At 43.6% G+C, this 20,724-nt stretch overlaps 1 protein-coding gene across 15 annotated transcripts in view; it reads right to left on the reverse strand.

Annotated features, from left to right (window-relative positions):
* Window positions 1–302: 302 nt before the first annotated feature.
* ANKHD1 (ankyrin repeat and KH domain containing 1) overlaps window positions 303–20,724 on the reverse strand; it is a 119,679-nt gene continuing 99,257 nt past the window's right edge. For 4 of the 15 annotated variants that reach the window (XM_066977288.1, XM_066977283.1, XM_066977293.1 and 1 more), the window contains 12 exons: window positions 20,417–20,494; window positions 18,573–18,719; window positions 16,976–17,086; window positions 15,280–15,429; window positions 13,367–14,982; window positions 8,843–9,037; window positions 7,517–7,771; window positions 5,973–6,148; window positions 4,293–4,457; window positions 3,795–3,841; window positions 722–895; window positions 303–521 (listed from right to left, as the gene is read on the reverse strand). In XM_066977288.1, coding sequence (XP_066833389.1) covers window positions 742–895; window positions 3,795–3,841; window positions 4,293–4,457; window positions 5,973–6,148; window positions 7,517–7,771; window positions 8,843–9,037; window positions 13,367–14,982; window positions 15,280–15,429; window positions 16,976–17,086; window positions 18,573–18,719; window positions 20,417–20,494 — 3,094 coding nt within the window. In that variant the 3' untranslated portion in view covers window positions 303–521; window positions 722–741. Of the gene's footprint in view, window positions 522–721; window positions 896–2,318; window positions 2,642–3,364; window positions 3,842–4,292; window positions 4,458–5,972; window positions 6,149–7,516; window positions 7,772–8,842; window positions 9,038–13,366; window positions 14,983–15,279; window positions 15,430–16,975; window positions 17,087–18,572; window positions 18,720–20,416; window positions 20,495–20,724 lie in introns of those variants that run through there. The other 11 variants (XM_066977287.1, XM_066977284.1, XM_066977289.1 and 8 more) reach the window with 11 other exon arrangements.

Here is a 20,724-nt window from a genome sequence, read left to right on the forward strand (position 1 = left end):
TGCCCCAGCCACAGCTAGGGCAGCGGGGGGACACATGGCATCCCAAAGGTGGGAGCAGATCCAGCTGGGCCCTGGCATGAGCCTGTACTTCCAAGTGCACTCCTGGCCTCAGTGCAGGTCCAGGCAATGCTGGGCATAACCCTAGGGTCCTCTATTAACATGCAGGATCTCACTGCAGGAGGGAAAATACTTCTGCAACCTGAAAGGTTACCTGGCACTGATCAGCTCCTCCAAGCTGCCTTCCCCAGGGCTCTGAGGACCCAGCTGAGCCCCAGTGTAGAGAGATTCATCATTTCCACACAGGGATTTCAGGGTGTTTATTAATCAAGCATGAGCTCCTAGGCAGCTGCACCAGCCAGTTGTGCTAGAGCCTGAGGTGTCACATCCATCCCCAGCATCAGAGAGGACTGCAGCCAGCTGGTCACGGTGCCAGCACCTCCACGAGGCCCAGGAACAGGCCCAGCCACGGCCCAGAGAGCGGAAGCTGGAAAGTCAGATGTCCATCTCACACTGGTCTTGATCTGCAGGGGTAGGGAGGCATACAAGGCTAGCATTAGGATGGGGCTGCCTCAAAGGAAACATGCAGACGGCTGGAACGGGGCCAGCCTGAGCTCAGGGTTGAGACGGGATCTCCCCTCGTGGCCAGGTGAGAGCCCCATGCCCCAGGCAGCGGGGCCCTAGCGCCTGCTTAGGCAGGGGCCGTGCTGCCTGGGCTGCTCACCTGGCATGGCTTCTTCACTCTCATTCTGCTCCTTGAGCTCCCCCAGCTTGACGAGGCTGCACGGGGCCAGGGAGGTGACACCGGGGATCTGGGGCAGGCAGCAGGGAAGAGTCCTGGCCGCGGGCGAATTCTTGCACTCCAGCAGGAACTTGCGGACGTAGATGATGTGGGTACCTGCCAAAAGCAGGGGGCTGTCAGGCACTGCCTTCCCCTGGCAGCCCCCTTCCCTGAGAAGCACAGCCTGGGCCTGAGCCTAGAGCAGGGTTGGAAGGCAGCGCTTGGAACAACGGTGAGACTTCCTACAGACCGAACGCCATCCTGCCCAGCAGCTGCTTCCACCACAGTTCCTTCCTCCTGGGCCTCCCAGAGCCTTGCAAGGCACAGTGCACAGCAGGGGCACGGGTGTGGAAACCACACTTTTCCCTGGGGCAGCCCACGCAGTACTGGCCAGCCACAGCGCTGGGTGGCTCCAAGTCCAGCCCTAAGGTGCCTGCAGCACTTTGGCCTTTGCACCTGGAGCATCCAGGAGCCAGGGTGCAGCCTATCCCAGCCTGGGAGCAGAACTGTCCCCAGCAACTGCAGCAGTGCTGCTGGGAGCCCATTCCCCAGCAATGCATCCCTCAGATGCCAGGCACAGCCTCTGCCTGCTCCCGTGGGTTGTATGAGAGCAACGATGGCCTCTGCAGTGGCTACAGCTTCTGCAGTCTTTACACAAAACTTCAGGTTCCCTTTGCCACTCCAGCTACGGAGGGGAGGCCTGCCAGATGCCAGGACCAGGGGGATTGCTGCAGTGTCCCTGGGCAGGGAGGTGCCCGCACCACCAGGAGTGAGGCAGAGAGGCACAGCCAGGGCTGCCCAGGGGCAGAGAAGGGCAGGCAGGCACCAGCTTGGGGCTGCATGGAGCAGGCAGGGATGCGGCAGCCGAGGCCACCACTCTTCACTCAAGATGAAAGCTCAGCTCTCCCAGCACGGCCCCTGCACACACAGCCTGATGTAGAGCAGCAGAGGATGCCACCTGGAGTAGAGCTGCAGCCATCAGGAGCAGGGAAGCTGCAGCCACCCAGGATGGGGCGCGAGGAGGTAGCACTGCCCACCACGCCATGGAGCCTCGAGGGGCAGCAGACCCAAACGCAAGTGTGGCAGGGCCCTGGCCCCCCAGGCCTCCTCACGCCAGCAGCACACAGGCTTGCAACAGCCTCAGCCCCACACCTGGCACTGACACAGCCCAGTTCTCATATGTGCTTCACAAAGCTGGTTTAGGGGCTAACACAATGCCTACAGCAGAGCTCCAGGACTCTTCTCTAATGCCAAATTGAGGACAACTCATTCCCGTGCACACGCTGCTAAGCAGAGTGCCATCCACAGGGCCACGGCTGCAACAACTCACCCAAGGATCCCCAAGAACAGATGCCTAAGCAAGCACGAAAGCTCCTTTACTAGACTGCCATTTTTTTCCTTCACCATTTACTTTGAATACAATTAGTGTTAACACAAGTGGCTCTCCTTTGGCATTTGCATTGTCAGGGTAGCAGTAAAACCAAATTTTTTTTTTGCGTTTCCTTCTTGAGCACTAGGTAGAACATCTGAACACATCCAGTATTGTTTCTGAGGTTTATTTGCCTATTGTACTCAGATACTACTTGTGCACTTCATATTTTCAGTACTCCTGAACACTCAGGAGTAACTGGGACAGAGAACACACACCATTACATTATTTCAAGAGTTTACTCCATGCAAATTATCACTGATCCTCTCTTTTGGGTGCTCTTTCCTCATGCTTTTCCTGGGGAAACTGCTGTTGCATGTAAGGAATGGTCAGGAGGAGGAAGAAGGAAGGCAAAGAAGTCTCCATCTGTTCTCTGGTCTAAGAGACCATCAAAAGTGGTCCATTACATTGGACGGTTTGTGCACTGAAGTTACCTGCTTGAGAAATGGACCAAATATTCAGTGTAGTTACTGCATCACCACTGATCAAAATCAGAAATAAGCATAGTCTGAATGCAGGAAGTGGAAAACTTCCAAGTGCAGGCCAACACTGGAATCAGTCTGGGTGGAGAAGGACGATTCATCTTAAGTAGGACACAAAAATCCCCTTCTTTCTTATGGAAGAGACTTGAGAAGCTCTTACCAGATTTAAAGGGTTATAAGCAGCTTTGAATTAATTAATTACATTTTTCTCTGGTAGCAAGTGGTCTCTGCTTTCCTAGTATCTGCTTCTGAGCAGTTAGTCACAGAATCAGGTGAAGAAGCCAAGCCCTGCATTCATCTATAAGCTATTGATTTACCTTCTGCAAATTAGGACACCATTGGTTGCCAAGGTGTCAAGTCAGCCACTGAACAATACCTGAGTGTCTCAGGCAACCCACCTGGAAAAAGAGCACTACAAGAAACAGAACTAACCCAGGAAAGAAAGATATACAAGATGTTCACAAAAATAAACAAACGTACAAACAGTCACCATGACTGGCAGGGGGAAGAACCCAGCGGAGTTCGTATCACAGATGGCTGTACATGGAAACACTCCCCCCTCCCTTCCCCCACGTGCTAATGATGTGACCCTGAAAGGGTGCACCACTGGTCATGGCAGCTACCAATGATAACCACATATATCCTCTTCCAAAATTCTCACACACAACCTATAAATACTGTTTGCCTTTTATTGAATATTCAGGTAAATATTTCACATTAATACAGGCTACATAAAGTGGAGCCACTATACGACATGAAATTTACCCAGCTTTTCTTTTATGTAAACAGTTATACATGTATTTATCACCCTAGAAGTTTGAAATCATCTAGTTCTCTCCTGCAAGTAGCATTCAGTAGAGTTTAGCCAGCATTAGTTTCATCTGATTTTTTAAGTTCAGAATGGCTAAACTAACTGGAGAACAGAATCAGTTGTATAAGTAAATCAATTTGTTCTTATACAACGAGCAATCAAGTTTTCATTGTTACAGCCCACAGAAAATTGCTTAGTTAGGCACATTAAAAAAATCCCCAAGGTTCTTCAAGATCATAAGGTTTCCCAAACAAGGCTAAAAAAGGATAGACCCCCTTAAATCAGTTGACGTACTTGAGATGCATGTTTCCAATGTGAGGTGCCCAGGTGCCAGGCCAAATCTACAGCAAGAAATAAAAAGACAAGGCTATTATGAAAACAAATAAAGTTTCCTTTAATAGAATTTAACCACTAGAGGGCATGCTTAAGGCTTCCCCTAAACTACAACCCAACTGCCAAAGAACAGGAGCTGTCTTCATCTCTGGCCAGGTTTTGACCGACAACCTGCAAGATAACAAGTATGGATGTAAACCCTACCACTTCCAACAAAGTCTGTTACCTTGTTGAGCTTTTTTGAAAATTCTGGCCGTTTTACCTGAAAGCTGTGGCATGGATAGTGCTATATGTATTTGTAAACACACACTACTGGTGAAAAATCATGCACAATCTCAATTCTAATATCAAAGGACTGGAAAAAGTCACCTAGCTAAAAAAAATAATCAAGAAAAACAAGAAGCACGCCACTGTACAAAGCCCCACAGAAGCAAAGGTGGAAAAATGCAATCAAATTACCTGCTGAGCATCAGTACATTCTGTTGAATTTTGGACTACTTTGATCATGGGATTCCAGGCCGGATCTGGAGTATGAAGCCCGTTAAAGAGCGGGCCTCCTGGGCCATCTGCTAGCTGAGGGTGTGACGGTATTAGAGTGCCACCATACATGGAAATTGGTAGGCCCTAAAAGGGAAAAAAAAAAAGAGCACCATCAGAGAACAGCTACTGGTTAGAGATGACGACTGTGGTCATCTTTCTCTTGGTTCTGCAGTGTAGTACCTTTCAGCTTTCGTCATACAACAACCAAACACTTCAGAGATCACATCTGCTTCTGAAATGCTGGCCTAAGATAGAGGCAAGGGCAACACTAGGAAATGCTGAAAATGAAAAAATGCACCACATCCGATTTGTAGTATTTTAAAAACAATGCAAAAAGCAGTACTACAAAAAAAAATCAACATTTAGTCAGACTTCTTTTGCAAAGGATTATGCACAAGCATAAACCATGTTTTCCAAACTGGCAGAGATGGTTCAAATTCCTATTTAACATTCACAGACTGGTAAGTATTAGCACTGTAAGGAAAAGGGGCATCACTGCACACCTAGGTAGAGTTTGCAATACAAAGAATCTTCAGAGCTTGAGATTCAAGACAATGTGCCCATTCTTCTGAAATTACATCTCACAGTGAATTAAAAAGGTGGCAACCTCTGCAAAATGCTTTCAGACTACCCCAAAAGCAGGACACAGCAGTTGCACAAAGTGATCTCCACGTTCCCTCTTCTCACCTCTGCAACACATGATAATCTCACACACAGTGTTGCAGCTAGAGGGCTGCTACAGCAAAGCCCTCAGGCAGCTTGAGACTACACGACTCCATCCAAGTTGAATATTTTCTACAAATTACTTAACAGCCATCTAAAATATTCATCCAGTTCAGAAAGAGGAAGTTAAAGAGCAGATTTTGCAATTACAAGACTTCTTTCCTGTGTTTAGATGACTGCTGCTCTACAATTGGGAAGATCCAAGAAGCACATGCCCCAGACATTCCTCCAGTGGAGGCTGAGCTGATGATGGCTTGGCAACGTTGGTTTGCTTGGAGATACTTTCCAATGCCAACAACAACCTGCAGGCTCGTGAATGGCTCTCTCAGGCTGCCACTTCCTTAAGAAAGGCTTGTAGCATTCGCAGGCATGATTAGTATGTTTAAACAGCCTCAAGAGCTGAACAAGCCTTTTGATACCATTTCCAAGTGACTGAGTCTCTAAGAAAGGAAACTGAAGAATGACAGAGGCATCTAGTGCCTAAACAAGGGAACGTTTGCAATCCACAAATTCTGTTTTTGTTTAAGTGCACCTCTAGGTTTGTGTATCTTTTCTAGCCAGAAAAATCAGTACTAGGATGAAAGGAGGTTCAGAACTAGGTACACTGAGAAATGGTAGAAGATAGGCATACTGTGTAACATAGGCAAAACAGAACATACCACTCCAGTGCAAATGTCTCAACATAAATGCTACAGACTCCTCATGTCTACTAGCACAGTGAAACACCTGAACAGATCAGTGATTTTCCAAACCGCACACAGTTGTTTTCAGAAAAGTAGTGTGAACCCTGTCTGTTAGTCTTATACTGCCCAAATAGCTCCAGCAAATAAATTATTTGGTCATTTAATAGCCAAAACCCAGCCCTCTGTGACTTACTTTAGAAAAATCCACAAAACTATTTGGCATAGGTTGGTGGAAAATGTTTGAGGGTGCCACTATTCCAGAATCATCTCTCTCCATTGGCTGATGCTGAGAAAAGGTGCCTGGATCTGACAATTGCTGATGCATTGGATGATTTCCCATTACAGGCTGAGACCAACCTGACAAGCCTTCTGGAAAGGAAGAGATTGAAAATGGACAATTACGATCGATTGAAGATTCTCTAGTGCGTTGGTGTATACAGCTGCACACATCCCCACAAATCCAAAGGCTCCCAGAAAACACATAGTTTCAGAATATTTTAGGGCTCTACTCTGAGCAAAGGCAGAATTCCCACAGCCTACACATAGTAGGAAGATACCTGCAATTTTTAGACTATTGACACATTACAAACAAAGCAAACACACAAGTCTTATCAGTGGTGTCATGGCCTCTCACATAGAAGCTGCAGAAAGCACACCAGGTAAGGCTCTTCCATTTCCTTTGTCGTGTACCTGTCCATTATCATAGGAACACAAAAAGTTACACTTTTTGATAGGGACGAAAAAAAGGGAAGAAGAGAGTCCATTAAGACCAGGGAAGGTTGGAAGCACCAGACACAGGCCACCCGAGTGCACATTCATCTTGGTTCTCCAGACAAGCATGGAGTTATGGAGACTTCTAGTAACTTCAAATTTCACATGTCCACACTAGAACCATTAAGATTCAATAAACTTCCGAACACTGTTTGTGAGCATACATGAGCTTTTCTTGTTTGTTTGTTTGTTTTCCAACACGGTAAGAGTGAGAAACTGAAGTTAAAGGAAATACCTAGGGCATTACCAAAAAATGTAACAAATACAGGGCCATTATGTATTTGTCTTTAGTTTACAAATAGAAACAATCTACAACTCAAATGATGCAGCTTCTCCCTTCCACAAGAATCCCATGCTATCAGGAAACTGAATGCAAGACTTCAGCTGTTTCAAAGTCACTCTTTTTAAAGTGGGACTGCCTAGAACAGAAGTTATCCCATCCTCGTTAAGAGCCACAAGGAGATCAATGTAAAATCATCATCCACAACTATGCGTTTCTGGATGTATTAGCTGCACCACAGCTCATATTTTAAAGCGTTAATGGGTACCAAGTAGAAACTTGGAGGAAGGCTCTTGTCCTTTCAGGCCAAAGGTCAGACTTGGAGATGGATTCCCTTAATAGGTAAAGTTGTTTATTTTTAAAATTCCGTATTGTTCAATACACCTAATATAACATTTTTAAACTGTTTTCAGGGTTTAACAATTGTACTCAGAGAGAATCTAGACTGTGTGAGAATCACCTATATTAGGAGAGAAAGCCACACCTTCATTGATGATTTCTTTGAAAAAAACACACCACTTTGATACCAGTTTTCCTTTTAGGATATACTACATTGAAGTTGATTGGGCTGTGGAACTTTATTCCTCCTCGCACTTTCCCTATCCACCTTCTTTTTGAAATGTAGTATTTCCAAAAGGCTCCACAAGTTTATTCAGGCTACCCCAGACTGCACATAGTGGACTTACCAGATACACTGTTAACTCCAAACGACCAAATACCGCTATGACCAACGGGAGCTGTAAAGTTGGTTCCTAAGGGTGTAGGCGTGACAGATCCTCCCTGTCGAATTCTAGCAAGTCTTTCTGTCCCAATGGGAGGGGGTACCTTTCGATCTTGATTTGTGTTACCCGTTTTTGGCTGGCCCAAGTTAGAAGGTGCAGAAGCAGCTGAAAGGGGCGAAGACGATCCTGAGGAAACTGATGGAATTGGAGATTCACCTGCTGAAAGAGCATTTCTTTTGCTTAATCACACAAAAAGCACACAAGATAGTGAGAGTAAATGCAGCCCTCTCTATCCCCCCAATATTGTCTCAAATCAAATAGTAAGAAGGTTTTAAAGCCTCCCCCCCATCATTCTTCACTCTTTCACAGAGTTTCACAGAATTTCTGTTTAAAGTTTATTTTAACTCTAAAACAAACATTAACACAAATGCTTTAAGCCATCAGAATGGTGATATCGTCACGACATAGAACTGCATCTAAAATAACTAGAAGAAAGAATAAGAAACATGGAAGAGTTTCAGGAAGATATGAAAAAAATCAGCCAAAACTCCGTAAATATCTGAGCAGCCTGGTTTTGGTCTCCACCACCTCCAGCAGAAGAGAAACTAAAGACAGCTTCCCAAAGTCAACATATGTAACTTAAAAGCATAACTTCCACCAACTTCAGAAGCGTCACTGACTCTTCCTGTGAAATCCAACTTCTTTTGAGCACTCATTTAAACATTTTAGTTCTTATTTTTAGAGTGGCAATGAAGTTGCATGCAGTGACATGAAAAGTCTCTTCATTTAAGACTCTGAATCAAAGACCCATATTTTCTGTAAAGCTACTTCCATGTTCTTCCCATGAGGAGGAAAACCCTACGTCCCTATGTTACCCTGGATGATGCATTAAGAATCTGGAACATTTTAACTAACATGAAAATTCCAGAATATCAATTTAAAAAACAACAACAACAACAAAGTATAACTTCAAACCATGCCAAACAGGACATTTTCACCTAATTTTATGCTCATTTAGAGGGGAATCTTTGGTTTGGTACAATCACCTCCACTCCCCCACAACTTCATGCCTTCTCCTTTTAGAACCTATGACTGAATTATTGCCCAAATGTCTTTAGTTATGCTACTAGAACTAGTGACATTTTACATGTTAAGAAACAAATAGTTAGGTGGGATTAGCACTTCATCCTCACAACTGCTAAACACAATTGGAAAGCGTTTTGTGCATCACTGGCTAATTTCCCCTTAAGTTACAAATCTACTAAGAATTTACAGTTAACTAAGACAGACCCATGAAGTTCCTACATGAATTTGTTGCGCTTGTCCAAGGATGTGGTGAAAAATGCTGTCTGTTAAAGCTGGGAGTCCCAACAGGCGCTGGCCCTTGAAGGTAAACCCGTGCTCCTTGCATGTTTGCTGAAAAGCCTGTCAAAGGACCTGAAGAAGAAGTTGTAGAGCTGTTGGATGGATCTAGAGAGGGTAAGCCTGAAATAAACATAAATTTCATTAAATATTTCTCTTTGGGAACCTGCTTCAAAGCACCAGAGAGAGCTAGTGCTCCAAATAGAACTAAAGCATCTCATCACCTTCAGGGGTATCTGCACATGGCAAGTTCATTTTACAGATGCACGATTCTCCCTCAGACAAACTAACAGAATGAATTTATGTATGTTTTTGTTAAAACTTGAGGTGAAAGCAGAGAAAACAATGCTTTGGTCACTGAAAGGAATCAAAGTCCTACCATGGAAGGCAAAAGAGGAAAACCGGGAGTATAAAAAAAATCTTTCCTTAGAAAAGAGCCATACAAGTCAAACAGGAACACAGGGCTCTGTGAAAGTCCTGAGGGAATCAAACAACAAGAAAGTTTCACTGCAGCACAGTTTTTGCCATCCCATAGCTACATTCACATATAGATCAGTCAGAGCATAATGCATCCAAGAAACCAGTGCTGGTAATACACAGCGCAAAAGGAGAGGGGGCTGCTTTCTACAGAAATGTGTGTGAGGAAGGGTAAGATGGAGAGAAAGTTCAGTCCCACAAAAAAAATGAATTAACAAAGGTAGTTACAGTTTTTGAACAAGCCAAATCTTTTAAGCACTTTTCCAAAATGATGTAAAAGATTTCATCACACATTATTACCAGAAAAAAGCATAAGCAGGCATGACCGTATGTTTACCTGAGTTTTGGGTTTAGTTTCAAGGGCCTATTAAACAAGACTAGTTTCAACACCATTTAAACATTTCAAAATGACCACAACCAGGACTAGCCTATACTGCCACAGAGCAAGGTTGAGACTAAGTACCTACTTACATCCCAGAAGTCCGAAAACAGCAGTGGTGACAGGCAACAGGTCATAAACTAGAGGTGTACCTTGCATCTCCTGGATACGTTACTGAAAGCTAGCTCTCTTCCCCAGCATTAAATGAAGCAGAAGCCCCACACCAACCACGAAGCCCCACACCAACCACGAAGCCCCACACCAACCACGAAGCCCCACACCAACCACGAAGCCCCACACCAACCACGAAGCCCCGCTTTCCTCCTTCCAAAAGTGGCAGATTCAGCCTGACCACAATAACAGAAATGACTTACTGGATTTAAAGGAGGTGGCATTTTTCTCACTAGTCCTACCCAAAAGATTAAGTCTCCATAACAGACAATGGGAAATAAAAGTAAATCACTACCACCCAGCTATAGAGTGCTCATAAGGGAGCCCTGATTTGGGAATACAATCTTACATGGTTTGTCACAGCGCAGGTGGCTCCGCCACTATAAGGAAGATGCTAATGCCTGTGCAGGCTGCCTGCAAATGCAGCTCAAGTGATCTTTACCTGCCTAGAGCCTGCGGGCTCACCTCTAGCACAGCAATAAGCAGACTGCAGCATCTCTCGCTGAGGGGCCCTTCCTACACACCTGTTATGGAGCTACCAGTGGGATGCTCTTCCTAACCCTCCATGCACAAAAGTGCATTCTGGAGTAGTCAAAAGGCCCCCATGGTCATAGGTGCCACCACAAAACAACTGCTTTCCAGCTGGCTGACAAACCACTGAAGATGCTGAGTTTCAAGAACTCTTCCCTGCACAGACGGGGTAACACAGCTGAGGCCCACGGGGACTGCTTGTTCCCTACATGGAGAACAAGGTACAGGTTGTGACAAAAAGAGCTCTTCCGCAGAAGTAAGATGCCCAACTGTGCTTCTTGAATGCTTGGTAGGATGGGGACACAGCTGTCAGAGTGCAATGACTGAACAGTCAAGGCAGTTTCGGCACTGCTGTGTGTTTCCTACAGGTAGAAGGAAGTGTGGCAGCCAGAGATGCGCAAATTCAACAGAGTAGTAGTCACTTTTCAATCTTGCTTTTGTCTTGTCTTTACAGTTGGACTGATGATCTGAGAGGTCTTTTCCAACCTAAATGATTCTATGATTCATTTAAGTAGATGAAAAAAGCTTAGTTTAATATTAAAAATTGCTTCTGTGAACAATGACTTATGATTTCATCCTGATTTCAGTAATGAGCTTTCTGTTTATGTATTTACCAATCGAATCAGACGTTTTAATATTAAAACTAAGAATAGAACATTTTGCAATAGCGTAGTTTGCAGTTACTTTGCCCATATATTCAGGCTCTTCGTTACACTCTGAAAGCATAACTGAGCTTTAAGAGACTGGTTTATCAGCCTCACACAAATTCCGCTTAAAATTCAGTTTACCAAAGCACCCAGACACTCCTGCAAAAACTGGTTAACTGTAAGAGCTACCTCCACATTTAGATAAGAAGTAACAATACTTTGTGACTCCTTGTAACATAGGGAGCCCAGTCATCTCACGTTACTTTGTAGTCGTGCTGCTTTTTAAGCTGACCTACATTGAGTTTGCAATACCTTTTAATGAAGAGCAAGGTCTCAAATGCTTTCTTAAAACGCACAGGAAAAAAAAAATCTTTTGGTCTTCTGTACAGCCTTCCCAAACAGTCTAAGCCTGCCCTCAATCTGTAAACTGCTAGAACAAGAGATATGAAGACATATACAGGACAAAGGGCCATTTCCAGAACAGATCCAAAGCCAGTAGGGACACGCGCACACACTTCTCAAAGGAACTGGTCAATCAGAGAAAACTCAGGTTTGTTCATCTGTGAACCACCAGTGAAAGACACGGGCAGACAGACTTGCAGGACCACACTTCTGGTACAAGGTTCATAAGAGAGGTCCTCAGCCTACTGCCCCCTCTTCTTTCCTCAGCATCACACCTACAAATGCCCCCTTCTCCTTTAACTCCAGTAAATCACTTCTCCTTCCGTGTAACAGACCAAATTTAGATTCTGAAATGAGGGTGATCAGAAGTAGCATAAAGTAGAATGACATTATGAGTCAACAGAGGACCTGACAAACCAGTCAGCAGTCAGGATTTTAGGGGCACATTTTACATATTTTTCAGTTGTTCTTTATTTTGTAATATCCCGATCAAGTTCCAGACTGGAAAAATTGGGTTACGTCTGAATATTTTTGTGCTTCAGATGAGAAGAACTTCACACTTATCTCCCCAAACTCACTGTCCTTGAGTATTTACTTAACTCTTAACTCAGAAGAGCTACCTTTTAAATATTTACAGCCATTTAAGTATATAAAAGGGACCGATGGGGGAAAAAAAACCCCTAATGAAAAACAGATGACATTAGCACAAGGGAACTGCAAATTTTTTGCTGTTATGTGAAGTCTCTGTATACACAGAGCACAATCATAAGAAAAATGATTGGGCCCCATTTGCTGTAAGTTTCCTTCCCCTGGGCAAGGTATTCCATGAACAGCCAACATCCAGGTGAGAGCTCTACAGATAAAGGTGAGACAATGTAAAGTGCTTCTGGTATTCTACTGAGGAGGGTCCGGCAGTTCTTCTGGTAGCAGACTATCTGATGAGCAAGGCCCAGTTACTTTACCCTCCTCCCCAGTCTTAATTTTGACTGGTTCCGCCTACTGAACTGGGAATGGACATGTTGCAGGAGCTCTAGGTATTCATGTTCTTTGCAGCGCAGCTACACAGCCCAAACTATATGACTAAGAAAACTACAGTGATGGCAAACTTCTTGATTTTGTGGTTAAACCTGATCTGAGAGAGGTGATCTGGTTTTCAGAAGCCCTGGATATTTTTAAATTAACTGGGATGAATGGGAATGCTGAAAATCTTTTTCATCCTCCACTACATCTTCCCAGTGTCCCCCCTTCCTTTACTCTGAAAGTCAAACTACTGAAATGCCCAAATTCAGCATTCAAGTCCTGAAGCATTAGCTCAAATATCTAACACACAGTGTTAGATATCTTCAGCTTCAAAGCAAGGCTCTCCAGCTACCCAGCTTCTAGGCACCATAAATTCATTACAGCAAGAACAAGTGGGAGAATGGGGTAGCACAGAAGAAAATCTCTTGAGGGTCCCTTTCATCCAAGTGGATGCTGCCAGTTACCCTGCACTATCATCATCGTTACTAAGAGGATGATAATCTTCGAGGCAGAGTATAGCAGGCAGGGAGCTCACTACGAGTGTTCCTAACCCATTTCAATTAAAAACACGCAAACTTCAACTACTGCACTTAACAGTTGAAGGGCAGCAACTTCCTAATAACACACCCTGCAGGAGCACACCAATTTCTCAAAGCACATAAGCTTGTAACAATTTTAAAGAGCACTTGAACAAAAACAGGCCATATTTGTTACACTAGTATTCTATAACCTTAATTTGTAAACTGTTTCTCAAATAATTTCAAATTACCAAAGTGTAATGGTTGGAAAAAAAATTCTGTCCAGTGCATGATCTTAGTGACTTACCTACAGGGCTGGTAGAAACCCGCTGGGAAGGTGGCCTGAAGCCAGGAGCCTTGGAGTTATCCGGATGCATGTTTTCCACATGTCCTAGCACAGAGTTATTCAGAAAGGTAGACTGAACAGTGAAAGATGGGTCAGCTGCTGCTCGGGTAGAGAGAGGACAGTCTCCCCATCCTTGGTTAGAGGGCACCTGGTTGCTATCAAAAAGACTACTGAAGTGATTGAAGAGCGTTGCTGGCCCAAAGGCAGGAGGCAATGATTTATTTGCTGAGTTAATGTGCATCTGAGAACCATTCATAACGTTCATGGCTGACGAAAGCTGCACCGCAGCAGGTGGACCTTGAGAAGGTGTTATGGGAACTTGATTTGTAACAAAAATAGACTGAGGATCTTGATGTAGGTTTGCATTTGGTACCACTGAATAGAAAGAACCTCTGGACTGCATCCTGTGAGTAACTCGAGGTGCTGGTACAGCTACTTGAGGTAAGTTACTGTTGTCCTGATTATCTGCAACAACTGACCTGGGTGACGCTAAGCTTAAAGGAGAGGGTTCTGAGCTGGAAGAAAAAGGCATCGACATAGAAGGACCGATCTCCGACACGCTGGCTGGTAGTATTTCATCTTGGGCGTTACTTTGTGGCGTGGGGCTGCTGGATGGGTGAGCTTCGGTGACGCCCGAATTGCTGCTAGTTGACATACTGGAACTACTTGCAACTGAAGATGGCACGCACACATTTCCAACAGGCTGATCTGGTGTTGACACCTTCTCTTTGGGTGCTGAGACAGCTGAGAAAGAGTCCACTTTAAGTGCAGAATGCTGTGTTTGTGGAGCATTAGAAGGTAGAAACGCTGCAGGAACTTGCCCATTGTTTGGGGGTGCAGAGGAGGCCGAAGGCAGAGCGCTACATGTGCTTGTCACGGTTGAGATTGCTGTTGCTGCAGCACTCGTCTTAGGAACACAGGCAAACAACTGCTTTCTGACTGAAGAGGGAGTCCGATTACTTGTTACACATAGCGGTTGGGTGGAAGCAACTACTGAAGAGACAGTAATGGGACAACTAGAAGTAGCTAATCCAGGAGACTCTGTCTGTAAAATATTTCCATTCTGACTACCTACACGATTTGAACTATTATGCTTAGGAGAGCTGTTTGTGCTGCCAGGGTTAACTGGTCTCACTGGGAATGGTCCCCAAGTGTTTGGTGAAGGTGAAAATGTTCCTCCAAATTGGGCCATAGGTAAGCGAGGGTGCCGGATCTGTTGCATAGTTTGGGCAGCCAGCAAGGCAAAATGTGGATGAGAATAAGCTAGAGGAAGAGACACTGGAAAAGATGAGCGCACATTCGCTGGGACATTCTTGTTTAATTTGTTCGTAGGCTGGAAAGTAGACAGTGTTGATGACTGCGATGTAACGAGAGGTGGTGCTCCAAGAGGAAAGGAGTTTTTGTTTGAAGCAGATGCAGTACTAACTCCAGATGAGAAGTTTGCATGGATTGATTTGGTACTTGAAGCAGGTGTTCTTATGTGAGTTTTAGGAATCAAGTCTTCCAGTTCCTTAGCAGGATCTTGAATAAGGGCATTGATGAGTTGCACTGCATATCGCGTTGACTCAGTACCACCCCTGTATTAAATAGGAACATATTTATCTTTTACAAAAGGTAAGTGCAGCATTCTGTAGTCCCAATTTAATACTGATCTACAAGTCTACTGCAACTTACTCCAGTAAGTTAATCCTTAAGATAAGCAAAAGTCAAGAAACAACTTTGAATAAGTAGACCTTCAGCATATCTTGGCAGCAGTTATAAGCGTTCTACTCTAGAACCAAGAAACCAAATACATCCTGTCTTAAAAAGCAAACAAAGTTTATTAATAAATGACATTTTGGACTAACTTAAACTTCCATTTCTAGATACTGTACCTTATAGTAATCATTCTCTCTCCATTCTTATCTTTTTGTTTATCAACATCAATATGGGCGCCGGTAACATCTTGAATTGCTGTAATGTTGCACCCACCTCTCCCCATTATTCTAGATACGACCGAAGCTGGGACAGATAATTTCTTTGACCTGTATCACAAAGATCACAAATTTATGAAATGTATTTAAACACGTACAAACTTCCTCATTGTCTGAAGCAAAATTCTTAAGTTTCAGGGTAGGAAGTGGTTTTCTGCTAGTATTTTGTTCACCCTTTGGAGCCTCTCTAAAAATCCCCCACTCAGATTACTTATCCTCAGTACCTGATGAGGACTCTTCAGAAGCATTTCTACCACCACTGCTGCATCACAGATGTATGTGCCTCAAACTGCTTCAGAAACATTTTCCAATTTTTTCTTATCTCGTGTAACTTCAAAGTGAGACAAAGCCTCAGCTTATTGGCCTGAATTTACATAAGCAGCACTGCTTCAAATATAAAAGGCCACGACTTAGCCACTTTGATCATTTACAGCCAGGAGAAGGTGATTTTCCAGTGTTTTCCCAGTTATCAGCTCTCTGGTACCACTTACATTCACGACCCTTTTAGTATCCACCTCTCTCAGACCTTGACTAAACGTGATTCTAAAGTTTAATTCATGCCACTACACAATGGTGGACATCAGTCTGTTAAATTGTGCAGTTCTGTGATTTAACGAGCTGCTGGAAGCCACTGTGAAGGTAGCACAGATTTTCAGAAGCAGGCTCATTTTTAGGCCACAACACTGTAACCCATATGCTCAGTGAAAGGTCATTTTAGGATTTCTCTAATTCAAATGGTTTTGGTGGGTCTGTGCAGGCATACAGTACTGGGAAGTCTTTGAACATGATCAATGCTTGCATCCAGACCCCAGCCAAGGTCTCTCTGGGCCACTAATGTCCCCAGACTTTAAAGGCTGGACCTCTCAAGCCCATACACTGCTTTTCAGCTTGCTAGTGATGTGCAGTAGTTCAACACCGAACAATTAGAGGGGATTCAAAGGGGTTTCAGAAACCACTGTGATCACAGTTCAAGCACCTCTGAACACTGTACAGATCACCCCCCCCAAAGGCTGCCAGCTTCATGTAGTTATTCCAGTCTTTGAAAATATTAAGTAATTTGATCCTCATGAAATTGTTTCTCAGTTAACAGGATTTAAAGAAAACATTTTATTTTAAACACATCGAAATACATGGAAATATTCTAAAGCATCAACCTCATCTTTCCAAGGTGTTTTTTCTTTTCCCTTCTGCCAGGAGACGACACTCCAACCCTCCCTTCCCCAGAAACCAGGCACTCAGAGCATGCACCAAGCTCCTAACCCAAGGCTGCATCGTACTTTGGGCCCCCTCTACCCCCAAAGGCTCCCCACTCAAGCTAGACATCCCAATTGCTCCCTCCCCAAATCAAAGATCCCATCATCACCTATCTTTAAAGACAGTTCCACATTACACAGGGCTCCTTAACTGTACCTCGGTCTCCTTTCACCACATTCCACTAAGAACCCCATGCCACCACCCAAGAAGACGTCCCTCTTCCAACAGAGCTCACCATAGCACCCAGGGTCCCTGCCCACCCCACCCCACACCCACTGCTGTTTCCCTCCCTACCCACCAAGCTCAGTCATTTTTTAACCTTGAGAAGTGCCCAAAACAGTACCTTTTTGCTCCTGAACAGCAGCGCCCTCCTCTCTGCAGCTGAAATTGCTCAATTGGTGTTGGCTGCAGAGTGTTGCTAGGGGGAGGGTCTTTCAAAACTCTGCCTACTTGCCTGTCAGGGGTAGAAGGGATGTATTCATTGGTTACTTCTTTGGCAGACATCCCTTCTAGCCAGGGGGGTACTGGAGAGAGAGGGGGGAGAGGAGGAGGAGGAGGAAGAGGAGGAGGAGGAGGAAGAGAATTCCCACTGTTGAGACCGGGAAAGGCTTTAGGAGATGAAGGCATGCAGCTCCCAGGCATTTTGCACCCACATCTATAGTCACCAAAATGCTCTTTGGCTGGTCGCAGCAAACACTGGCACGGAACACTTTACGCACACATTCTTTCTTTGTGACAAGACCTGAGCCCTCAGGGGTTAAGAAAGCTCAGGTTTTGGGTGTTATTTCTAAAACTCTAGCATCTCCGGCAGGACAGCAGACAATATCCAACAAAGCAGTTAAATTGAGCCGATGAGACTCAAGAGACAGAGTAGGAGAGATGGAGCAGCTCCAGGGTCAATGGCGGGGTCTGTGCGCAGCCCTGGAAAGGAGCCAGCTGCCTGTTTAACGGTTTCATGCCTGCACGACTCACCAAGCGGTGGGCAGCCTGCGACCACACAAGGTCATTGTCACAGCAGAGAACCATATTTGTGAATGCAACAAAAGGCAGAAGACTGAGCCAACTCCAAAGGTTCAAACGCTTAAGTAGTCAGACTAAAACACCTCTTTTTAATTTTATTAAAAGTTTTGTGGCTTCCGCTAATCTGGACGCATTAAATCCGCTGTGCAATTACTTTCTTTGCACACAGCCTAAAATTCTCTAAAATGAGATATTTGGTCACGACCGTTGCAGAAGAGAAAAACAGCAGTGCACCTAAAGCACTTGACACTTGTATGTCCGTGCCACATTCCTTTATCAAAAAAGGAAACAAAACAAGAAAGCCAGATGACAATTTCTAGTTAAAAGTAGTAGACATAACGAAGATTACAGAAAAGATGCTGCGTGGCTAATGACCAGATAATAAAAATCAGTACATTTTCAAAGGGAAACTGTGCTTTACAGAAGTACAAATTAGTTTTAAACATTTTCCAGCACCCAAATTAAGGTCACAAAAGTTTCATTAGAATCAGGGATCAAAGTCACCACCCAAAACACAACTGAGGTTCAGCCTTGCAGTGATCATCCACCTGCCCTCTACTTCACTAACATCTATTCCACCTTTAGTTCATGTGCAATCATCTGCCTTCGGGACGTTTTGTTACCATCTGTTCCCTGCCCTTTTATCTTATCCCTACATCCTTTATTCTGCTGAAGCCACAGGTGATGAAAACCTTCATGTCAAATAAAGTGTTTGTGTCATACTGACATTAACTTAGTGAGGGGTTACTACAAATTAGGACTGCAATTTTTCATGGCACTGCAAGATGAAGAGGATTTTTTAAAAATAAATTATTACAATTAAATAATTAAACGAACCTGATGGACATTCTATACTTGAGCATAATTTACAAGCTAAAACGTTGAAACAGTTTTCTTAAACACAGAATTAAAGTCTTTACCTTCTAACCACTTCTTTCCAGCCTTCTTCTCTTTTCTGGCCTCTTTTTGGACTAGTCAGATTCAGCTTTACACTTGGAGAGCTCAGAGGCAGGGAAACAGGCTTGTAAGTAGTTGACAAAGAATTTGAATTACCTTCACCATCAAGTCTGGGAACAGAAATGTACGGATTACAAAATACAGAATAATGACAGCATTATAGTGTACATCTCTGGAACCTAGAACTTCTGAACTGCTTTCATTCCTCTCCCCCCGCCCCAAACCACTGGCTGACTTAAGTAATTTGTTACATTTTAGTCCACATCCTATATCCTTTCTTCAAGAATTGGAGGCACTAAACTGAATGAATTAATACCAGAAGTACTGAAGACATCATCTACAAAATAGTTTATAATAGGCAGTACACAACCACTTAAGGTACACCCTGATTATGTGTTCTCTTTTTTGAATAGCTTTTTAATAAAAGGTACTTTGAGAATAATGTTGCTTGGTACTTGAAAACGTCTCCAATTTTCATCTCTTATTATTACACATTCCCTAGAAAGTAGTAAAGTATTAGATAAGTGTTTTTACCCCCTTCAAGACCCCATTTTATGGAAGGGTAACCAGGGCACGTTTATTTTAGGATATTTAACTCCCAGTAAAGTCAATTTGAAAGCACGTATGCAAATATTACCTGTACTAAAACTGCAGCAATAGCCTAGTGATATGAACAGTGCAAAGTTTGGATGAGAGAAAAAGGGAAAGAGAGGAACAGAAACTCTTGTAGGCTAACTGATCTACGTGAAGGTGAAAAAAGTGGTTCTAGTGGCTCATAAGTTCATCTACAGCACTGAAACAGACGTGATGTCTAAAATTTTATAAGTTTTATAAAAATTTAAAAAGTTATAAAATTTATGTCATAGTTGTAAGACTAGACTCGGCCAAGCAAATCTACAGCACAAGTGGAAAACGTCTGAATCATAACAGCACTGTCACAGACACGTCTATGACCAAAGAGGAAAAGAATTCAGGAAGAGAAAAAACTTAAGACATTTTTTCAGAAAAAGTCTGCCTGGTGCAAGAACCAAAGAGCATCTGCAGAAGTTAAACATACTAGCTCCATTTTAATTTATATACTGTCTTGTTTTGTTGTTTTGTTTTCTTAAGTGTACTTCTAACAGAAGCATCACTCCTTTCTTCAACATAAGGAGTTAGAAGTACACATTTACTTAATCCTGCTTCAGTGTACGGTATTCAAAGGCTTTTGTAGGAGATCTTGGACAAAAGGTCCAAGACAGAATCAGTTTATATTCATAAACCAGAACATAGGCAGAAGCCAGTTTCTAATACTGATGAAGAATGTTAGAGACGTTCTCCCTCCCCACAACCCCAAGGGCTGACAAATCCACTCATTCTGCACCTAATTTTAACCCTGGAGGGAAAAACAGCTAAGAGCCCAACTTTTCTTCCCACTCTCAGTCAAGTGCCTCAATCAGTCTGGCAACTGCCTTCTTGCTTGCTGTGTTTTTTGATCCCATGTTTGTATTCCTATTGAAGTTGGGTTCTTAGTCAGACAGGTGTCCTGAAGACTGACCCCTGTAACCCCTCTACCTCACTTAATGCCTAGGGAGAAAAATATATATGGAGATCAGACTTGTACTACTTACATGTACAAGTTAGAGTGGAACTTTTTAGCAAAAGTAACAAATTTAGACTGTATCTAAGCTTTCTGATTCAGACCAATGACCCTATTCAGAACCTGGTCTTATAAACGTTAGTTATTAGCTTATTCACTGGCAACTCAATGATCTTCCAAACCATTCATATGGCCCTTAGACATTCCCTGAGTTCTTTTGACTCTCACCTCTGGCTCGACAAGGTTAAGTCAAACTGGCCATCAACCTGACAGGTGAAATGCTCAGAGTCATCAACGTCTTCCCTCCTTAAAAAAGAGAGATTGCAATTCAAATGAGTTAATGATGAAACCAGAAAACAATCATGAGGTAACTAAACCTTGTGACTAGATCATAAGAAAGGCTGGCTTTTATTTTTTAAATTCCCAGTGTATTCACTCTAAAATCTATTCAAATGAAGTCAGCAATTCAGCACAGGTACTTAGAAGAGCGCAAAGAGAAAACTGGATGTTCTGACGAAGTAGTATTAAAAACTAGT

Source organism: Anser cygnoides, chromosome 14 (genome assembly GCF_040182565.1).
Source record: "Anser cygnoides isolate HZ-2024a breed goose chromosome 14, Taihu_goose_T2T_genome, whole genome shotgun sequence".
Lineage (NCBI taxonomy): Eukaryota > Metazoa > Chordata > Aves > Anseriformes > Anatidae > Anser > Anser cygnoides.